The sequence below is a fragment of the Micropterus salmoides genome, unplaced genomic scaffold (genome assembly GCF_014851395.1).
Source record: "Micropterus salmoides isolate LMB-PRFRI ecotype aquatic unplaced genomic scaffold, ASM1485139v1 Ms_hic_scaffold_23, whole genome shotgun sequence".
Taxonomy (NCBI): domain Eukaryota; kingdom Metazoa; phylum Chordata; class Actinopteri; order Centrarchiformes; family Centrarchidae; genus Micropterus; species Micropterus salmoides.
The window spans coordinates 16,486,263-16,510,143 of record NW_024041484.1 but is presented as its reverse complement, the minus strand read 5'-3'; the positions used below and the strand labels follow the sequence as shown (position 1 = coordinate 16,510,143).

The 23,881-nt window shown below is 41.4% G+C and overlaps 1 protein-coding gene across 1 annotated transcript in view; it reads right to left on the bottom strand.

Moving 5' to 3' along the window:
• Positions 1 to 23,538, bottom strand: part of pcloa (piccolo presynaptic cytomatrix protein a) — a 59,282-nt gene extending 35,744 nt beyond the window's left edge. The window contains 4 exon segments of the mRNA XM_038738299.1: positions 1,189 to 1,386; positions 17,383 to 18,408; positions 19,885 to 20,923; positions 23,084 to 23,538. Of these exon segments, the coding sequence (XP_038594227.1) occupies positions 1,189 to 1,386; positions 17,383 to 18,408; positions 19,885 to 20,923; positions 23,084 to 23,295 (2,475 nt within the window). The 5' untranslated portion in view covers positions 23,296 to 23,538.
• Between the last annotated feature and the right edge of the window lie 343 nt (positions 23,539 to 23,881).

Sequence of the window (23,881 nt, the reverse complement as noted above, 5' to 3'; positions counted from 1 at the left end):
ATCTATTTTCCCTTCAATAATACATTTTTGAAAAATGTTATTCTCAACAGTGTTCTCCTCTTTTGTTTTCTCCAGGGATTTGGTTTCCCCTTCAACTGGAGCAACAGGAAGTGACTTATCTCCAGGGTCAAGTGGAGTAGGCTCGTCTTTTTCTATGGTTTTGTTTTCCACTTTATTAGCTTGACTTTCCTCCTTTGAAACTGCAACAGTCTCATCAGGTTTAGGGACCTCAACATTGTCAGCAGAGACCACGGGAGCAACACTGTCTACAACCTCAACAAGAGGAGGAGCCCTTTCTCTGGTTACTGCCTTCTCTATTATTGGTTCTGGTATTACCTTTATTTCTGCAGTTACTTCACCCTTGACATCACTTTCTACACTGTCAGACTCAAGTTTCATAGTAATGCCTGTTTGCTCCTCATTCAACGCTGCATCTACTGGATCTGATGTAGTTTGACCTGCTGCAGTAGGTTGGGGTTCATCTATCTGGGGTTTCTCATTTGGCTGTTCTGTTATTTTCTCCTCTTTTACATTTGTAGCTGTAGAATCTGGCTTTGGATCAAGCTGAACAGGAAGTTCCTGTGACACTTCATCTGTGATCAAGGCAGGCTCTGGCTCAGCTGAATTTGTTGTCAGTTCTGTAAGCTTTTCTGGAGTAGGCTCCACTTTCTCATTATCTGTAAGGGGAGCTGCAGCCTCACTCTGAGTAATCTTGGGACTTGGCTCTGTTTCTACCTCAGCAGGGACTGCTGTCTTGTCTAAACCTGTATTAGTCAATACGTTTTGCGTCTCACTTTCCACAGGGAGAGAATGGTCCTCTGCTGCTTTCTCAGAGCTACTCTGTTGTTGCTCTACTGCTTGGATTTCACTGGCAGTTGCACTTTGTGATTGTTGATCAGCATCAGATGACTCTGTCTCAGGTTGAGGATGGCCCTCTGCTATTTTCTCAGAGCTGTTCTCAACTGCTGGGATTGCAGGGACACTCTCGGCTACACTCTCTGAAATTGAAGTTTCTTGTTCAGGATTAATTACAGGCTCAGAAACTGGTTCAGCTTCTAGTTGTTGTTTTTGTTCTTTTGACTGTGTTTCCAGAAGGGTGCAATCAGGAGGAGGATCACTAACGGATAGAGGGGTATCATGACAAGGTGAAATGAGTGCACCAGGTGTGGGAATGGTTGCGGGCACTACCTTGGTCTCAGGAAGTGGTGGGGTTGGGTCTGCTGATTGTACTACAGGTTTGCTATCTACAGTAGTAGGAACAGGGGTGGAGAAGGGAGCAGGAGCAGATGGTAGCTTTTTTGGGGAAGCCGTGGCTGGAGGTGGCATGTCTCCCAGCTGGCCTGACATGGCTCTTTGGGTCTGACAGTTGAGGCAAAGCCATTCTTTCTGTAAGACAAAGATAAGAACAAATGGTTAGTTATAAATATGAATTCTAAAAACTCTTTTATGCCATCTTATTTCCACCACTAAATTAGAAAATAATTTACTGGCATAGATCTGCTATGCAGTATCGTGAATTGCAAGAACCGAGGTGGTGTCCACTAACTCTAATCAGTCACCTGTTAATATGAACCTGCTGTTCATATTGTCATATTGTATATACTGTATACCAAATCCACCTACCTCAATTACATAACACCTGCACATAATACTTATTTATTCCAGCATCCTTTACACTATGCTCCATCGCACTGTGTACATGTGCACATATATGCATGTCTGTATATGTGTACCTGTATATAACATCCCCTTCCGATATGTACATAATAATAATAATTTACTCCCGCATCCTTTGCACTCTGCTCAATGCACTATTGTCTCAATAAGTCTATATTGTTTTTGTTTATGATTGTGTATATATATGTGTTCTCTATACTGTAGCATGTGTCTGATTTTATTATTGTATTATTGTATATGTAAGCACATCGTGAGCAATGTACAATTCTGAGTCATATTCTTTGTATGTGTACACATACCTGGCAAATAAAGCTGATTCTGATTACCTGACAAATGACCACAAGTTATCATAATTGGAAATGCATTCTCTTAATGATAACACAGTTATGTGAAACAAAATGTTTTCTATGTAGTTGAAACGTCACTGTGACAAGTGTAACTTCTTCTGTTTCAAGGGAAACTTTTACATTTCTGGAACTTAAGAGATAGGCCCATGTATAATGCATGGTAATGGGACAGGGGTTTACCAAGGCATGTCAGAAAGGATTGGGTGGCCTGTGCAGACATTTCATGAACTGTACTAGACCTAGCAGAGAGAGTGTGTTTGAATGGGTGTTTGAGTTTTTATGATTGTATAACTCGATGTGCATATGTACATGCATGCTTTAAACATGACAATAGTACACCTGTTTTTAACACCCTATAAATTCAATCGCTTACAAACAAGGCTAAAAATAGGTACAAAAACTATCGTGTGAGTCAGTGAACCACAATTGCTTTTCCCAAGATTTTGTGCTCCCTGAACATCTAATTTAGTTCCAATTACACATCTATTCGAACACTGAAGCCCAGCACAGGCCAATTTAAAGAATGTTTTCAGTGCTGTTTATTCTGTAAGTACAATAATTTGACCATAATTTCCTCCTTAAAATCACCTGGGATGTTGTCCCACATCTTGCAGTGGAACAAGAAACAAACACATTGCTGGCACAGCTGTTCTAATCGGTCTTCTCAGGACTGTGCTAAATCTGTCCTGCCATGGCTATTTTATTATTGTTGAATGTTTCCAGGTACTCACTTAAACATAATGGCTCTAGAGGAACATACCTAGTCTGAAGGCCCTGCTGGGAGCTATAATTCAAGAGCTGCAGCTACTATTGGGCTGTAATATGCTTTGCAGTAACTAGAAATAAAAGTGATGATAAACAATGAACATGTTGGGATTTTGAGAGGAAAAAAAGATTATAGCTATGAACAGTGGAAATGCATACACCCGCCTATCCAATGTAGGGACACAACACCAGAACGTGCATTATGGGAACCACACAAACACTCATCCGCCTCAAACACCAATTCCACACATGTGTACTGTGACTCTTAGAAGAGGTAACACTCAGCATGTTTTCCACCATCCTCCACTCTGACGTAAATACCTCATTTCACATTGCGCCAAGTGCTCTAACATTCCTCTGTGACGCTCCTCTTGTGAATGTCTTCGCCTGGCTTAACAGGAGGGTTTATGCTAAATTTGGGCTTCAGAGAAGATCACAGCCCGCATATTAAAACATGCAGCTGACAAGCCACCTCTCTCCAAACACAGTGAGACAAAAAGAAAGAGGGAGATGGACAAAGAAGATAGGGAATGTCACAGCAGCAAAGTCAGGTTAAATAAGGCATGAGCCGCTGTGTTTCACTCGGTCTAAACAGTGTGAACCATACATTTTGGAGAAATGACACACCTGCTTACACATCTCAGTGGCATGTACCCCACCATAAAAAGGCAACAAAAATGTTTTGACAGGGCAAATAATTTATGCTTATATGAAACTGCCACTCACAAAAAATGAAAGAAATAGCATCAAAACAGATGATTTTAATATCTGGAAGGAGAGAAAGAAACAGACACATGGAAGAAGGCCAATGAAAAAAAACAACATACAGAGATGTCAGTGTTCTTTCTATGGCTAAGGTTTGCTGACATTAGTGAGTTACATTCCCAACTCGACAGAAATCCAGTTAATCCTCAGACATGATGACGGACACAGTACAGATGCGAGTGAGTTTGTGTGTGACCAAGAATGCGCTATCAACATGACCCCTCCCATCCATTCCAGCTGGGAGGACTTGAGATAGGAGTTTCTCCAGCTTGACAGCTCCATCAGTTAAACCAGAGAGAGCAGGCACTGAGAGCCGGGGAGATGGCCGCCGATACGAAAAGCTCAAAATACGCACGGTAAGCCCCAGCCACTTCAGTGCCAGTCATCACCGACATTCTCAACATATCACAAACAAGGTCACTTAAAGCTTTTACTGCACCCTCAAAAACACTTGGTGAGTGTGTTTCTTATAGCCACTGTGCAGAAGTAATTTACCCCCTTTAAGTCATTTGGAATAACCTCCCTGTTAAAGTAGACATGTTAATCTAACTCACTACTGTTAAGTGGTCATTCCAATGTATTTCCTACTGACATGTCCTACAGCAATCACACTGAAAGGGCATGAAGTCAAGTCAAGTGTTCTCCTGGTTCATTTAAAGCTACACAAAGCTACTTTGGCAGCTCTGACTACAACACCATAAAACCAATACATTTCAGATGTCTGTACACAGTGAGCCTGTATTTACCCTCCTAGGTAGCACAGATCACTTTATTCCTAAGAATACAGAGGGATGGGAAAAGACAAAAAAACATCATGCATGCCAGTTGGCACAGCATAAAAAAAATTGTAGTACAGCTGAGAATGATGAGGATGTCATTAATGCCTGAAGTACCTCAAAAACCAATGTATTGGACGACCATTGGATGTTTTAACGAAATAAATTTCATGACAATCCATCCAATAAAAATCAATGACAGACTGACATTGCCATCCATAGTGCCACACTACTAGCATGATTAAAATTAATGAACACATTAATTGATACTGACAATAATCATTAGTTACAGCTCTGGGCAGAATATTCTGTATAAGAATTGTGTTCTTTTGTCGTCTCACCAGTACTATCACACCCATCCAAAATGTAATTTATTGTGTAAATCCATAGTATACATAGTATACATTAGCAGGAATGATATAATCTTCTCTTGCAGCCTTGCCTTTTGATTAACACTAACAAAATAGATGCATCTTTATATAACCATCTTTCCTACTGCAAGCCTTCAGATAAATGTCCCTGTGTGTATTTCGGTCTGTCTGCTGTGTTGAGTTCTGCAAACAGCAGCATGGATGATTCATAAAAGCAGGGGAGTCATTCGCTCTCATCACCATCTTACAAGGATCGTTTTCTAGGATCACATGTGCATGGGTACCAAAAAGTTGACACGCTGCAACAACCACAGAGATGAGATTGTGACAGTGTTGATGCCACACATATACTCAGGCGAAAAGCATGAAGTACCTCGGAAGGAAATGACAACTCTCTTCCCACATAACATTTTTCTACCAAATACAAGCTCACACATGAATGAATAAGTACAGATTGGATGTGATTGTTTTCATCTCTCTTTCACCTTCAACTTTCCATCCTCTTCAAACTTCCTCCAAGGACACAGAAAGAAGACAAACTGAAAACCGCAGACGGCAACCAGATATTGAGACAAGATGGGCTGGAGCCGTACCCATGTAGCCGTAACCATACGGTTATTGTTTCCAATTGGGAGTTGGAGTGTTGTGAAGGTCGGTGCAGCTCTTTGATTAAGACATAGGGATCCAAGATGGTTTTACCCATCTAAATTTAGATAAAGCCTGGCACTGAGAGTGGGAGAACAAGATGATCTAGAGGAGGATGGGACAGATGGATAAAGACAGATGAGAGGATGGTGAACGATACAGGTAGAGGAAATGTAAGGACATGAGAGAAAAGAATGGGTGTTAACGTTGTGTACGAGGCAAGAGAAAAACAGGACGATGAGGTGAGAGAGTAGAGAGAATCAAAAGGAAGAAGCAGGGAGAATAAGCAAACAGGCAGAAAAGCAATAGGGGAAAAGGAGCATGATGTGGTGAGGGAAAGGGCAAAGCAGCAGAAGTGAAGAGCTTAATGTTTAGTGGAGGTGACTCAACACCAGCTCCTGCCAACTAGCTTAACATTATCACCCTGTAAATCTGTTAATCAATTGCCAGGAAGTCAGGGAGAGCTGCAGTTCATGATGACTGCCAAGAATGACTTTAAAATGTTACAGTACAGATTGAGAATTTAGTTAACGTCACTTTCGCATACTGTATAGTGGCATTTCATCTTGTCCTGCTTCCACATTATTTTATGTTTGACTAGCTTTTAATGCTCAGTGTTATTTCTCAGTGAGGGTTCCTTTCATCATTCTGTCTGAAGAACGTATACAAATAGTTCAGTATTGTCAGAAATATGTTTATTTTGTGTACTTGCCCGGGGTTTTGTTCATAACTGAAAAGGTGGGGTATGCGATTCTGGAGAAATTTAATACCATGACAAACAGCATGATATAGAGCAAACAAAGACACAGCAAGTAATGTAAGTTAGCTAAGTTGTAGGTTAGAAAACTGCTGCGAAGCTAAGAGGAGTGGACGGTTTCCCAATGCCGCCATAGCAGCTCCAGACAGAGACACTCACAACTCTCCTGCTACTATAGCTAACATCACAACAACAGCATTTCGTCGCAAACTAGAAAGTAAGCTGAATGTCCGTGGGCAAGGATTTTAATACTACGTGATACACAAATCAATGCTGGAATGGCGTGTTGTGTGGCTCGGCCCAAGCAACTTTGTTTGCTTCCCATTTAAAGAGCATGGGCTGTGTACAAACAGCAGATTCTTTTTCAGCGCACACACAGAACAGGCAGCTAGCAGACCGCAAGGAGACAAAAGACACATGAAATGTGTATTGGATTAGAATATCATATCCTACCTTAAAAGTATAAGGCTACAACCATGCTGGTTAGCTTAGCTTAGCAGCAAGACTGAAAACAGGGGGAAACAGCTAGCCTGGCTGTGTCCAAAGGAAATAAAATCTTCCTACTAGCATCTGCTGTCTCTGCTGGTTGCCTGGCAACCTCACGGTAACAAAACTACAGGAAGTCACTGCTCCCAGCCAAGAAATATTCTGGTACATTACAGTCCATAAAACCATAACTTGTTGTTACACTTCGGGTTTTTTTATGTATTAAACACATAATACATAATGTGTTAATTTGTGAATATTAGAGGTGTTAGTAGGCAGATTTTGTTTTAGTGTTGTTATCTCTACAGTCAGGCTAGCTGTTCCGCCCTGTTTCCAGTCTGTGCACTAAGTTAAGCTAACCTAATCTAACTGTCACCTGGCTGTAGCTTCATATTTAAAGGAGAAATACACGAGTGGTTTCAATCTTCTAACTCTCAGCAAGAGTGGTGTTTTCAATCCATATTTCAAGATACTGTATGTGGGTATATCTAGGCAAATAAATACTGTATACTGTTTTAACCAAGATAAAATACAGATCATTTGTCAGCATGCAACTACCACAGCTTGTATGGAGCTTTTAAAGTGCTTCCGTGGCTCTTTGGATATGTTGATCTATTTTGCTCTTTGAGAAAGGAATTTAGCAGAGACAGCATGTTTAATCAATTCCTTATCACATGATATGGATCTCTTGAAAAAAACATAGTGATATAATGTTTGAATCAGTATGTATCAGTAGTGGAAAACTGCTTTAACATGCTCTAATGAGGTGGACATCTTGGCTTGGCAACACCTGAGGTTCAGATGCATCGAAGACCATGTCAAGTCAAGGAAAATACGGTATTATCTTTGTTATTTTAATGATAGGCTGTTGAAAGACTTGTGTCCTTACTGTGGTACTGCTCAAGTCACTCTTTAGTGCTAAAACTAAAGTCTGAAAGTCTCTGCCCTTTTCTCATTGATGAGTGTTGCTGAGTGGCCAATTTAATTATAATGCACTAGACTGCAAGCAGAACATCACAGCATCAGCTCCTTTGCATGCCAAAAAAGATCTTTGTCCTAATAAATGTCCCACTGTTATAGATGTTCCCATCTCAGGTTCACTGTGCTGTATGTACCCTTTTCAAGTGATCCATGCACATGTGTTGATGTAATTCTCGTTTGAATCATGAAACTAAACTTTATGTGAGTGGTGATAGCCTTAAGGTTGGAGAACTGGGCTTTGGACCAGGAGATTGTTGGCTTTAATCCCAAAATAAGCAGCAAAACCAGCGCAGGGATGTTGAATAAATTGAATGCAGCTATCATAAAGCCTCAGAATAGTAACACTTGAGGACTGTGGTTGCACTGGTCAGATCCTAGATGGGAATGTGTGTAACTGAATATGAGTGAAGCAGAGTTGCTACAGGAAATAACAGCAAGCCTGTGGTGGCAAACATTCTCTGGGTAAATGAAGGTTGAATAAAAGTGAATTATTCAATTCTGTATAAAAACAAATAAGATGTTCCTGTTCTGTCTTGACAAGAGAGTCAGGCCATGTCACTCTGTTGCGTATTGATACTCCTCTGTTAGGTGAGTGAAAAAGTGCCTGAAGAGAAAGTGTGTTTTCGTGTGTATTTTTTATACAGTCTATTGTATAAGTTTATGTTTTTAAAGTGGCTCTGACACAAAGGAACAGGTATGAGACAGCAACCTATATGTAGTCCGAGCTCAGGGATTGAGGAGAGAGAAACACTTGTTTCAGGGCATTTTCTGTCTGCATCAGTGTTTGTTTATCTACAGCCCACTCCATAATCTGACTACGTCTGTCAGCTGAAAGAGAAGGAGTTGATTTTCGTCTAAAACAATCAAGTAATTTAAGGTGATTTTCTTTCTTTCTTTTGTCAATGGCTATAAAGTACTTTTGGTTTAAATAAAAATGTTGTCTCAGGCTTCTGGTCCCTCAGTCATGTTGCATATCATATGTCACATGATGGGCACATGATGCTGCATAATAAATGTATGCATATTCAAGATTTTGCCTAATAATGTGCTGTGGGTTTTGGTTAACAAAAACATTTGGGAGCTGTTGTTTAAAGGAGATACTGTATGTTGTTCAGAGGGGAGAGAACACATCTAGAGAAAAGGGGCTGTGTTTCCATTTAATTGTAACTGGCACATAATGCTAATTACTGTGGCTTTGTTTACTATATGAAAATGTAGAATTTGATATATGTTTTGTGCATGACATTTACTCCACACTTATATGGAATATAATCCATAATTTGTGCAAATAGTACATACATGCCATCTACAACCAATGCAGTACACTACAGGCCTATGACCCAAAAAACCTACCATATACAAATTATAATGTATGAGTATAGTAGTTCTTGAATTCATTCTGTGTAAAACATACAAATTTAAAATACTCTTGTCCAAAACCATAATTTTGAATGTCATGATTATATTTGGATGCTATTAAGTAATGTTACATATAATGTATTAAAGTATAATTTTGGAAATTTTTAAACCCTACTTTCACATATTTTGGTGATGAAATGACTAGTAGGTAAAAGAAGTTCTGGAATCCGAGCAGCAGATAACTTCAGCCGGCAGCCGCGAACCAGCTGCAGTGGCTGCAATGTATTCCTTTGGGACAATTGTGTCCATCAAAATGACATCCACAAAAAAGTGCTTCTTTTTGCCACTGACAGGCTCAGACTCTTATACAAGGTGTCGAACAACATCAAGGAAAGGATCGCTCAAGTCTTGTTCAAGGACATTTCGGAAATCTCGTGAGGTGCAAGTTGTGAGAAAGATGATGATGGCTGCAGGCTGAAGCCATCTACTGCACGGATTCCAAAAATCTTTGTACCTACTAGTCATTTCGACACCAAATATGTGAAAATAGGGCCCAAGTTAAAAATACTGAAATTATCCTTTAAATGTTGAGTGCTGAACTGTTCAGTATTTCTACAGAAAATTTGCAGTTTACTTTGAAGTCCACTTTTCTCTGACTGGTGTGAAAGAACAACAACAATAAGCAACTGCATTATTTTATGTTTCTAAACATATAGAAACAATGTGTTATTGTGTTAAGTATAGAGCCCAACTGATTTATTGTTGTGCAGATGTTATCGGCTGATATGAGGTAATTGCAGTTAAATCGGCATCAGCGTTTATAACAGCCAATTTATGATTATTCAAAAAGAAACAGAGAGTCGGATTCTTATGTTATCAGTGTCTGCAACTCGTCTAATAACAACAAAATGCCATTTTGTCGTACTTTTGTTGGACATTCTGTTATGTTATCTTGGTGAGGTGTCATAACAACAAATGTTAGGAATAACCTTTGTTTATGTTATGTGTTTCTGAAAAGAAGGGAAAAAAAGAATATTGCCCGATATATCGGTATATAGGATTTAAAAATTCTCAAATATCGAAATTGGTATCGGTCTTAAAAATCCCATATCGGTTGGATTCTAGTTAAGTAAACCGTTTTTGAAATGACAAGACAACACAGCCTTACACTCTAAGGCCACATATAACCACTGCTATGCTAGGTTCAAGCTCTTCTTATACTCTGATAAAATCTTGTATGATGTTACATTTCTTATTTCATCAGATGTTTCTGCCTGAAAGTAAAATCTGCCTATAGGTGCTGCTAATGTGACTCAAGAGGTGTGAGTCACATGTGCTTTGTGACACCGCCTCCTCTTGACTCCCCTGTTGGACTTTCTGTCATAGTATTTTTCTCTTGTCTCTCCTGTGTTTTGGGTCTGTCCTCCTCCACTGCACATTCACATAGAGATAGAATGTTGTTGTAGATATTTTTCAGCTTGGCGCATGCACACCTTACTATTTAATTGTAAATGAATAGGGCAGAGTCTCACAATCTGTCAATCCAGCAGGTGCCTTCTCACTGCACCCCTTTTACCATTTTGTATATGCTTCAGTAAGGATGAAAGGCCCTACTTTAAACATTGGTTAAAAAAGAAATCTACTTTCCTCTCGGGTTTTTTAATGCACAGAAATGTTTTCTGGAGGTGAAGCCATTTCCTAATCCAGGCTCTGCTGTAGGCCTCACCTACTGAATATCAATTTTTTGGGGAGGAAGTCAGGGTCAGACACTCCATTCACAAAGTCAACTTACTTTTCAAACTCAAATCAGACTCTCCTGTAACTGCAAAGTGTGTGTTCAAGGTGGAGAGAGCAACAACAGTCGTGATGTAAATATAACAGCCTGTGCTAACTAGATGAAGCCGGTGCCAGAATGTGTGTGTATTCAAGTGTCTGTGGGACTTTGCCTGCCTGTCCTTGCCTCTCCGTAACACCAGGGCTCAGTGCTGGCACAAACGATGTCTTGGCCTCCACCCCACTTCTTGGCAGTAAAGGCTCAGTGTCTAAAATGTGGCCCTTCCTAAGCCTGCAAGCACCAGTAAATTAGAAAGGGGATAATTGGAAATCATTCTGGGGGGGGGGGGGGCTGTATAAAAAGGAAAAGAAGACTTTTGCAGTGCCTCAGGACAGGTTTCATCATAGCAATTTCTCAATCAATGATAAACCACTTGCAATAGCTAGGACCTGGTGAAAACAGCAAGCAAGACAGTAAGACAGTGTGTGCAACCACAGGCTAAACATGAAAATAATATGTACAGTATATTCTAATGCCTGAAATACTTTTCCAACAGACGGACCACAACACACACACACACACACACACACACCTTGATTTCTAAAAATACCATCCATTTCAAGCCTTCCAAGGTGGCCGTAGGGGGACTCAGTGGGTTGCCTGGTGTAGCAAAAAGACCCTTTTAAAGAAGAAAATATGAAAGCCGAATCACAAAAGAGACAGACAGAGAGAACTGCCCTGCAGTAGCTTGTTTTCTCCCGCTTTGTGGCTATTTTGTGGCTGTGATTATTTTATTTATATACACTATAGCCTCCTGGGCAAGTGATGGCTGTGAGACAACTGGACTGTAGTCCAGATACAGATTTATCTGAGTTACACACAAACAAGAGTTAGACTACTGTTAACACAAAAAAGAAAAAAAGACAGATACATGTTTCAGCTGGGTAGAATATGAAAAATGTGACAGATAGAGGACAGAGGATAACAAACTACACCAGGCTAAGATTTTGAGTGGGCCTTGACTGTATGTATGTATGACAGTCAGCTGATACCAAAGGCTGTTAGTGTATTTTACATGTACATGTGTGTATGGTATGTATGACCATGGAGCAAGCTTTTATCTGCCAGAGCAGAGTCAGGAGGGTTCAGACTGCGGGTGGGCATTGTTACTCTGTGGACTATCCACAGAATAACAATGAGGGAGGAGGACACAGGAAATACCATGTAGTGAGTGTGCGTTAGCATATCAGACTAAAACAGACATGAAGATGTGCAGGAAATGTGCCTACTAACAAAAACATGCATGCACAAACACACCTAACCTTAACTATAATCATTAAATGCCTAATCCCAACCCTTAAATGCTACATAATTGCAACATTACCCGCAAACAAGTCCCGAAGTAGATGGTTACCTTTGTGGGGGACCCACAATGTAAACACATAAATTAATTTTAGTTCCTATAGTAAGATTAATACAATAACACACACACACACAATAAAAGATAATGGAAGAGTCTGAAATTTGCATAAATACACTTGTTTACTCACAGAGTCAGATGAGAAACCTGATAGCAATTACATTTTTATGCATTCAGATACGTCAAGGACGTGCCTAGCTTAACAAGGGGAAACTGCTAGCCTAGCACCATATCACATTTGAAAAGTAAACATTCAGCGCAAACAAAGCTGCCTTCCTTACATGTTGTGTAAATATGATCAACAACTATGCTCATTTTTCATGTGTTAAAAAATGTAAGAAAACAGTGGGATTTTTTAGCTGCACATTGTAAAAAAACTGTACCGTGAACAAAATTAGGTAACAATAACTTTTCTGGTGACTACATTGCTAGCTAAAGTTCACTGTTTTAATAGTCTGTACAGAAAATGTACGTGTACATAGCGACTACAGAGTCACCATGAGGGTGCCAGACAGGGAGTTACTGCACCCACAAAGAAACAGGCCAGCACATAAACCCTCGTAAAAACTTGAGTTTTACGATCTTACTCTTTTAAAAAAAAGGTACCAATCCTTGTCACAATATTGTCAGATAACAACAATCTGAGCCTGTCAATGGCAAAAACAAGCACTTGCAACTGCAGCTCACTTGCTCAATACTGGAACAATTTCAAAAATGTTTTGTCTCTATTACACACTAAAACGTGGGAAAACGGGGTCCAGGTTGAAAAACACCAAAGTTACCCTTTAAAGAAAATAGCTTTCATTTTGACTGGAGCCTGGTTAACTTTTTGAGGGTAAACAAACCCTTTAGATGAAAGTAATGTCAGACTTCTAATCTGAATGTCGGTTTCACAGCAGTGAGGATGGCCTTTTTCTTAAAATCTTGCTCTATTCCTTTATAGCATTTCACAGAAACATATTAAAGAAGGGGGAGGGCATCTACAGCTTATTTCAGACCAGAAATTAAGGCCTACATGAAGGGCCACTATAACTTTCAATCATGCAAAGCTACCATACAGGAGTCACAGAACTACAAAATAGGGCTGGAAATGAAGTATAATAGGTCTCCTTTAAGATCACCTATTGAAATTTGTTGATAATTTGTTAGTAATTTTTGGGGGCATGCACCTATATTTTTCAAATATTTAAGAGATTCACCTAGCATAAATAATTAAGGACTTTTGATATTAAGTATTTTAGCTGTTAGGATCCTTCCTTATCCACAGCCTTACAGTGTTTAATAAAGGCCAGGGAGACCATTTGATATATTACAGCAAAGCACAATCTTCTGGTGAGTAAAATACCTTGTGAGCTGTTAATGTAGTGGTAAATATAAGGGTAAATAAACTGTACATCTCAAATCACACATCATTCTAAATTATTTATTTGTCAGAGTAAACTGGGCACAGGTGTTTTCAGGCTTAGCGACATCACTGCTTCAGGTTATTAAATTAACCGTAGATTGTTATTTAAGCTTCAAAATGGGACATATTCATCTGTGGCTCTCCATATTCCATAGGGCTCGTTAAAAAATAGTGAGATTTAGTTGGTTTTCCTTTGTGTAGGTGATACAGGATGTAGCTTGCATCCCCTCTTAGCTTGGATTATTTGATTCGTGCTTGTTCGCAAAGTGGTGCCTCTCCCATTTTACGTAAGACTTCTCAGATGAGCACACTCATTACTGATAAGGGCAACATGACATGGAGCCTGAGCTACAGTAACATCGCTGAGCAGCACTAGACACAGACACACATTTATAGACTTTCCCTACATCAAAAGGCAGCAACAGTGAGAGAAGCAAAGGGATAGCACCACTAAAGGAGAGTCTGACACAGAGAGGACACTGTATTTAAAAGGAGGATAAGCACATGCATTAATTGAGTCTCCCCTAGGCCTTATAAAGAAAGGAAGAGATTAAAAGATACAAAGAATAACAACATAAAACATTGGGAAATTATATAGAAATTCAGAGTAAACGTGAAGATGGAAGGTTGTGATGGAAAGAAAAGAGGAAGGAAAAGGAAAACCATGAAGGTGAGTCATTAGACACCTAAGTCTAGGATCAAGCCTCGATTGGAATGACAGGCTACGTGTTGCCCTTTAAATCCTTTTAGGGAACAGAGATTACACCTACACACGCACATGTGCTGACAGTATGCATGCACTCTCAACCTTCAGTATTTCAATGGAAAGACATACAGAACTTCAGATATCCCCACCATGCACACACACATAATATAGTCATGAAAAATCATTCCAACCAAGCAACACATCTACATTATGCAAGCTCACACCAGCCTGCTCAGTCTGCATCATACCCAACTTACTCAACAGTCTTGCAAATAAAACATACTGTTCAGGTCCCCCCCTTAACTGAATTATTAATTGTGTTTAGTAGTAGATGAGTCAAAAAATTATTCATCCTTCTTGTACAAAATGTCAAGCTACATCAGTCTTAAAAACAAAACTGAACTGATAATTCTAGCTTTAAGGCAAGATAGTGTTGAACAGCCTACTCTATATCCAATTAGATCATCGGTGGCTTGGATGCCCATCTCTCCAGCATTATTACATTTTCCCCCATGCTTGGCCTCAATTAAGTGGTTGTGTTGTTCGGCTCATTATCCCAGCAAGCATGTGCAATTAAGAGCTGCATAAAAGGACAAGAATCAGAAAACTGTAGTCTTAAATAGCACTGTTACTACTGTAAACAAATGGCTGGCCATCTTGTTTTACTGTAGCAATGGGGCTACATTCATTAATAATGTCAAACATCCAAATTAAGTAATAAGAAATAAATACTCTCCAATCTGCAGTGTCACACCAGTATAAGAGAACATTTTATATTTTTATATAGAAAGAACATTCAAACTTTTCAACGAGCAGGATACATTTAATTAAGGCATAGTTTTAGCAAATATGCCTTTGTATTTGCTTTCTAATGGAGAGGTAGAGGATAAGATCAGTATCACTCTCATGTCTGTATAGTAGATATGAAGCTTAGCTTAGAACAAAAACTGGAAATGGGGAAAGAGCTAGCCTGGCTCAAATATAGTCTAAAAATAACAAAATCAGCCTCTAAAGCTCACAAAATAACACATTCAATCTCAGTGGTTTAATACATACAAAAACAAAAACAGACAATTTGCTGTTTTTAGTGAGTTTTAGGAGTCCAATCTTCCTAGTCTTTATGCTGGGCTAAGCTAACCAGCTGCTGCTTGTAGCCTTATAATTAACGTACAGACATGAGAGTGGGGTCGATATTCTCTAACTCTCTCCCCCAGAAAAGTGTATTTCGTAAAATGGAAAATTATTCCTCTGAAGGTTTACAGACCGCAGTGTACTGATGTACACAAAGTGTTCATTTTTACATTAGGTTTCACCTTCACAGTAAAGGCCCATTTATACTCCTGCGTAGGGTCTACGTGTGTACCTACGCCGTAGGCTACACACGTAGACATGCATTAATACTTGTGCGTAGGTCTGTCCGTCATTCTGCAATTACACCCCCAAACGCTAGTCGGCAGTAGCGCTACAGCATCCACTCTGTTGACTTTTGCCAGCCGAGCAGGCTAACTTACGGTTTAGCGCTCCGCTAATGTAAATGGGGGTAAAGTGTGCTGCTGGTGTAGCCTTTTCAAATGTTACCGACCGAATGGATCACATTCTGATAGCGAAACGAGTCATTTCGCTCGGTCAAATTGTGACAGTCAAATATATTGATTCACTGTGTTGTTACAGCCGCCTTTTTGGCCGCTAGTAAATGTTACTTTAAAGCGCAGTGTACTTCTGGTCGGCTTGGACCAATCACAGAGCTTACGGTCCGCATCGACTTGACGTGTAGTTACATTTTGAAGGAGGTGCACGTCAGGCGTAGCCTCTACGTATCCCCATCACCTACGCCGTCGATTTGACGCAGAAGTATAAATTGCGCTTAATACTTGAAGTAAATATTTTTTAAAAGTCAACATTCTTTTGCTAACTTTTTCTTTTACAAAATAAAAGTTGATTTCCACTAAGAATTCAGCATTTCCTGTACATATATATTGTGCAGTTCAATTCTAGCTTAATTTCACTCACTGTTACAAGAGGCTCTTCAGAGAGCCAGAAATCCACAGAAGATTACTAAAGACACCAGCTAACAAAGTAGCTAACACGTGAATCCTGGATAGAGCTTCTGGTTGACAAACAAGTGATTATGCCCTGAACTGCCAATGACCAAGTCAAGACGATATGACAGTGTACTGTACAGTAAGTGACCTCTGGCTTTATTTACTTTAACATGCAGGGCTTATACTTTTCAATGAATGTGTAAGGCTCTGTAGATCATGGGTGGCATATAGACAATAACTAGGATACTTCACGTGAAATATTAAGTAGGTGTAGCATATGTGGATACGTTTTGCCTGCATGCTGAGAAACCACTCAACTGAAAGCACTTTTTGGCCTCTATTCCCATAATATACTGATCCTACACCATAGAGTACCATCTGCTCTGTGGAACGGTCTTGTGATGTTGCTTCCATACGAGACAAAACACCACGGTAACACCAGAAAACCAGTCCCCACACCTCGGGAGATAAGCAAGCTAAAAGTGTGGTTTCCACGTCATCATTAGGCAAGCTAAGACACACAAGCATCATACAGATTACACAATGAAAGAACTGTCAATAGGAAGACATTTGTGCATTATGTACATATAGCCAAAAACAAACACACATACTGTACACACACACACAGTATTATACACTATATACAAAGTGTCAATTGTTTTTCAAGTGCTCTTTGATGATGAGACGTCATTTAAACAACCTTGATTATCTTCACATTTCTGGCCGCCCTCTCTACAAAAGAAAGCTTGATAGAAATGACATTTTAAAATGCAGCGTAATGAAACCACATCCATTCATTCAGTGGTCAAGCATGTGCAGATGTCATTACAGTGTCTATTTGGAGGAACCTAATGTACTTAGTACAACTATTAACATGCTATCCTCCTTTCAGAGTACTTTGCTATAGTGGGGGGGAAATGCAGAGCTGAAAACTCTGCCGTTCCTGATGGTATCTTTACAGTGACCTATTTCAATGAAACATCTAGAGGATGTTTGAGTTCTATTTATATACGACAGAATGCATAAATTACCGGAAGGTGCAGTGTGTTGAAAGCACAGGAAGATGTGGGGCTTAAGACAATTGGAGATCTAATAAGGTTTCTTACCTCTCCTAAATGGGGAGTAGGATTAAATCCACACAGATTGCACACTTTCTTCTTGCACTCAGTGCAAAGGCTGTAGTTGGGCGTGTCTGCTGATGCAATGTTCAGCTCCACATTACAGAGAGGGCAGCTTTCCTTGGTTGCTGAGGCTGGGGCAGGTGCAGGTTCGGCTGCTGGTGCCTTCTCTTCCTGCTCCACAGAAATGGTTCTCAGGGGTTTCTTGGACTTAGCAGGTGGGGTGTCAGGAGCTGAGTCAGAATCAGGAGGGGACCCGGGAGGAGAGAAGGGAGAGTCAGGCGGTGAGCCGGGGACAGAATCCAAAGGGGAACCTGGTCCCGAGTCAGCAGGGGAGACTGGCGGCGACATAGGTGGAGAATGAGCCGCCTTCTCGTCCTCTCCAGCGACAATATTGGTGGCTGAACTCAAGAGCGACGATCCAAAGCTGAACATCTGAGAAGCAGCAGCCGGAGGTTTTGTTGATTCTGTCAGCCCTCCAAAACCACCAAAAAACTTCCCAGCCATTGACTCCTCCTGCTTTGGCGCAGCCTGCGCTTGAGGCTTTGACGATTCCATCAAACCGCCCAACCCGCCAAATAGTTTCCCTGTTACGGACTCTGCAGCCGCTGGAGGTTTGGCCGCATCTGTTAAGCCTCCCAGACTGATACCTCCTAACCCCCCAAAGAAGCTGGACTCCTGTTTGGCTTTAGCTGGAGACTGCTGGGGCGTGGACTTCTGCTGAATGGGGCGGCCTGTTTTGGGGTCAATTTTGGGAGATCCTCCCACTGAGGAGCCTGGGGAAATTGGCCCAGGAGAGGTAGGACCTGGGGATTTCTGCCTTGGTGTGGTTGGCGGCGTTAACCCCTGGTCGGTGGTACTCTGCTGCTTTATCAGCAGCTTGCCAGGCTTGCCAGGTCCCTGTCTCTGGGGTGAGGGCGGGGCTGAGCCTTGTTTGGGTTTTGTCATGCCGGGGGGATCCATACCTCCCATCGCTCGCTGCATCTGGCAGTTCAGACACAGCCACTCTTTTCCCTGTGCATGTAACAAAAGATGGATTAGATTTGACTGGAACAAATGTCCACACAGGTATGAGCACAGACATCAATGGCATGTGTAATTACAGTACATACACAGGGAAGCATAACCAATTAAACCACTAAAATAACAATTTTTGTTCAGCGTAAAATAAAGACAAATTCAGAGACGTGTCCATTAATTAGTGCTTCAAATGATGTTAAATCCTGTTTTCCCAAGCTTTAGAAAATTCAAATCTCGTAACAGTTACATAAATACTAAAAGACACTAGATATTTACATCCACACAATACTGAACAATAATGTATATTGAATGTTCTAATCCTAATTAATTAATTAATTCTAATTAAATTAGAATTAAAAAACTGTTTAGACCATCATTAACAGTTGATGATCATACAGTATATCACAACACCTATTCCCAAAAACGCCTGGCTACTCTACCGTGCTCTGTGTTTAGTGTGCAGGAGATCTCCTTGGTCTCCACTGTGTGCAGTGTTTGAAAGGGCCAATATTGACAATTTGATCACTATCTAGAAAAGAACAATGTGTTATTTTTGTGTGTGTGCAATGGTACTTGTTGGATATAATATAAACAGAAATGAGGTAAATTCAACCAACCTGAAATATATACAGTATAGTTTACTTTAAATGCAAACAGTATTAATTTTTTCTGAATTCCGAATGAAAGAAAATCCACTTCTGAACTGATAAATCTGCTAAAGAAATGACCCCAGTTTTGACCGGCAAAGTAATAAATCCAAAAAAGCTCCAGCAGAAGGAACCAGTCATTCTGCTCTACTGTAATCATGGCCCACAAGCATTTACCGTCCATGTGTGACGGAGTGTCCTCACATGGCTGGCACAGTATCTTCCTGTGGCCATGACATTAGTCACCTTGATCAGCATTCCCTGGGTCCATATGGTCTCTCTGTTCCTCAAACCACGTGCCACTTTTATGAGATGCACTCCCTTCGCCAGGCTGAGAGAACAGTAATATGCTGTCGTATCATATTGTTTTATCTATTTGAAAAATGCCAATCATCAATAATTGCCATTGTTTCCAATTCGGTTTGACCATTTATAAGAATTTAATCTCTCAAGTCGAGTTGATTAAACATTTACTTTTTGTAAGAAAAATAAACGTTTAAGTGTAAAAACTAGAGTAAATAAACTTTAGGATTACACTTTGCAGTGTAATGTGGCATGAGCAAATATCTCACACATAGAAAATTGAATAATGTGTGACATTTCCAACCCTCTGCCATCAATAACATGGACTGACTTCTGTATTATTAGATAAATACCAGTATACCCGGCAGCAGACTGCAAAGTTTGTTTGACCGTTGGATATTCATCATTTGGAAAACTGACAGCTACATATACAAAAAGCTTCAATGCAAGTCATTCCAACACCTTACTGAACTTGGAAAATAAAACAAAAAGACAAAAAATAAAGTAATGACGGTCTTACCGCTGAGTCTGGAGGGCTGAACCCACATAGGCTGCACACCTGGTTCTTACACTCAGTGCAGTTATTGTAATTAGGCGGGTCCTTAGACCCAATGTTCAGCTGGGTGGTCTTACACAGTGGACAGAGCCCACCTCCCTGCTGACCAGGAGGCCCTCCGCTCTTAGCTGGCTCTCCAGGGTGAGCCCCAGGGCCTGGTGGGCCTTGCAGTTTGGGTCCAGGCTTTCCAGGTCCTTGTTGAGGGGGTCCACCTTTTTGCTGGGGAGGGCCACCCTGTTTGGCGCCTTGACCTGGTGGTCCTTGACCGGGTTTGGGGGCCTGTTGGCCTGGGGGTCCTTGGCCTGGTGGACCCTGACCTTGCCTGGGGCCCGGCCCAGGGGGTCCTTGGCCAGGAGGACCTTGACCTGATTTGGGTCCTTGGCCTGGTGGACCCTGACCTTGCCTGGGGCCCGGCCCAGGGGGTCCTTGGCCAGGAGGACCTTGACCTGATTTGGGTCCTTGGCCTGGTGGTCCCTGACCTTGCCTGGGTCCCTGCCCAGGAGGTCCTTGCCCTGGATTTGGCCCCTGTCCTGGAGGGCCCTGACCCTGTTTCTGAGGTCCTCCCTGTTGTGGTCCCTTTGGACCTGGCCCTTGCTGAGGTCCCTTGCCTGGTGGCTTTCCTCCCTGCTTAGACTCAGGTGTTGCAGATGCATCTCCCTCCTCCTCATCCCCAAACAGTCCAAACTTGGGGATGTTGACAGAATCGCCCATAGAGGATATAGAGGAGGAGACAGAGGAGGTCATAGATGACATGGCATTGAGCGGGTTGGCCCCGCTGAGGAAGCTGGAGCCAAACATGCCGGATGACTTGGTCTCAGGGTCTTTTGGCTCCTGCCGGAATCTCGATTCAAAAAGGCTGAGGGATGAGGGGCTGCGGCCCGGGGTGGGCCTGCCGGAGGGACCCTGGTTGAAGGCGTCTACAGTGCGGCTCTTACTGAGACCTGTAGGGCCCCTGGAGGCCCCTACCTGCTGGGGACGCTGCTGTGCATCAGATTCTGACGGTCTGGAAAAGAGAAAAAGAAAACAGATTATTTTAATTTGCACTGCTGTTATTGTTATTGTTCATTTGTGTTTATTTTGGCAATGTGAGAAAGACGGTCACACCAACTCTATCTGACCCAGTGACAAAATAATAAAAAAAACCCTAACCATTGACGAGAGTTTAACACCAGATAGTTCTGAAATATACTTATATATAGCTCTCTCTGCTGAATTAAATTAAACGCAAACACTTCTGCTGTCTGGAGTAATACTGACATTCGATTGATATTAACAAGTGTCTGTCCATCATGACTATGAGATAACCAATCAACAAAACTGTCTCTCTTTCCAAAAGACTATAAACATTCTGAGTAAATACGATTGTGGATGTGATTTGGACAATTACCATCCAGTTTTTTTGTCTGTCCACTATGTTATATGTAGTCTTTTCAATCCATTTGCCATTCTTCCACCTCAAACAATATTGTTTAGGATATGTGCTAACGCTACTGTAGCTTCTTTGTGCTAATAATAAAAGTTAAGACTACAGTGCTCTCTTTGCTCTTTGTGTGACAGAGCTCAGGCCCTTTCAACACATCAGTGAATACAAGCCAGTGGCCCTGGGGTAAAGCTGAGAGGAAAGTGAATACCGCTGAATGACATAGAGTGTAGATCATTGAGATAGCGAGGAAAATGCTCGACTCCATCGTGGAAAGCTGAGACATCTTTGTTGGCTCTGGCTAAGAGGCAACATACACAGCCTACACACACTGCTAGGCACAAGCATGAAAGTCAAACGTTAGATCCTTAGAGAAATGCATCAGTGAACTAATGGGCAGATTGGATGATGTTTTGTTATTGTACGATGATAAGTGTATGCAACGTGTATAGGTTTCTCAGGCTGCTGTTTGAATGTCCCAGCTGCTTCTGCCATTATGTCTGAGATTACATTACCAGGCAATAAAGTTTAATGCTGTAATGAATACAGCATTTCATTATTTCTTTACAATGAGCACTGAGTAACAAGAGAGTACAGAGCCCAGCAAACATTAAATGTAGAGGTGTTGCAATTGTTCAATCCACTGCAGCGCGTGGCTTAGCACCACGGACAGCAGCGGTGTATTTCAGCACCATGGACAACAACCAGACTCATTCCAAGACTGAGCCTCAACAGCAGAAGATGAGATCCGACTTTTAAATGAAGAAAAATCAGAAAGCAGCAGGAGGGAAGTCTGTGAGGGAAGACATTAATGCTGCTGTTCTATTTATAGTCATATTAATATTGATGCACCCCCCTCTTCCCTCCCATATCTAGCTCAGCTATAAATGAATATGTTCCCCCAATTGGAGCGAGTAGCAGGACCACACAATGCCATTTGATCAAATATCGAGGAATCTTCCAGGATGATATAAGCAGAATTTAAAATCGGAAGCATTATGGAACTGGTCGCATAATGTTTTCATTGTCAGCTTTCTACCTCCCCCTCCACAACACATCACATTCCTCACCCAACCGATTAAAATCCAATTAAACGAAATTCAGAGGTGGACAGTGTAACTGGCCACATTAGAGAGCGGATACTGTAACGAAGGTGTTTAGCTGGGTGTTAAGGCGTCGTTCAGACGAATAAAAAAAACACTGGGCACGACAGATTTTCTTACCCAGCAGGCATTTCGAAAATTTCGCACAAATACAGGGGGTGTGTCTCTTTACGCACTGAGCTCACACAGCGAGACAAAACGCGGACGCTGAGCCAAACAATTGACCAATTCAGACTCATTTCAGACATCAAATCTCAGGAAATTACCGTAGTAATTAGAACGATGCTGGTGCATCAGTGTCAAAAAACAGCTATACACAACGCTGAAAGAGGCAGCTTACAGCTGAAAGCCAATATAAGTGCTGTATTATAGGCGTGAAAGACTATATTTTCCTGTCATGCAGATGATCAGATGTTAATGATAATCAATTACAGTGAGCTGTAAGAATGTACTCGGTTTTTTGGTGGGAAGGATTAAAATTGGGCGTGAACGGGCTCTCTGCCTCCTTATAGCATGTTATACGCTTTCCAAATGATGCTTCACACAATCACTCGTTCCTCTCCCACGTATCATTGTCTGGCTGGTGTAGGTATTTTAAGTGCCTTAACAACAACAAAAAAATGCAAGTAAAGAGCCCTGCCTTCGTGCAGCTGCTGCGCCTCCGGGCTGCCTGCCTTGCGCCCTTGACATCGCCGCGGCGAGCTGCCTTCTCTCCTCCTCGCTAAGTTCATTCAGGTTGACCGGAGTCCCCTCGGGGACCCGGACAAAGCCGCCCTTCCCGTCAGGTGCCAGCCCCTCTGGAAGCCCAGACGGAGGCCCTTCGCCTCCTTCCAGGCTCGCTTCGTTCCCCATGATCGACCCCTCCCGTCCCCTTTATTCGGATCAATGCGCGATCCGAGCACTCTCCGCGTTTCTATGTCCAAAGTGCGCAGCGAAGACGGTGCTCCTCGGTGTCTCGAAGCATCTCAGATGGTGTATTTTCAGTGGTTACTTTCCTTCTCTGTGCTGTCTTTCCATTTCCCTCGTTTCTCCTTGTTTTTCTGTGTCGCGCATCTCTGCAGCTGTAGGCTACACCACAGTTACCACAGTTTTCCGTGAGGGGGGTCTCTGTTTTACTATTGCTCACAATCACAGAAGGTGGTTTCCGGTAGATTTTACAAAATAAAACCCCAATTAACTGGCATTAGTGTATTCAGTTTTGTGCAATTAAAAAAACATACCGTAACTACATAATGCACTGTAAAGCCTGTAATTATGAATAACATCGTAATGCTGGCATAGCCTACAAATAGGCCTAAGCTATATCTCACAAAGAATATGCCATGTAGGTTGTGTACAAAATGAGTGGAAAGAGTGGTTAGGCTTCACTTAAAAAACCTGGACGCGATATTTTGATTCATTTTAACCTCCCGTGTAACGTTTGAAGGCTTTTATATTG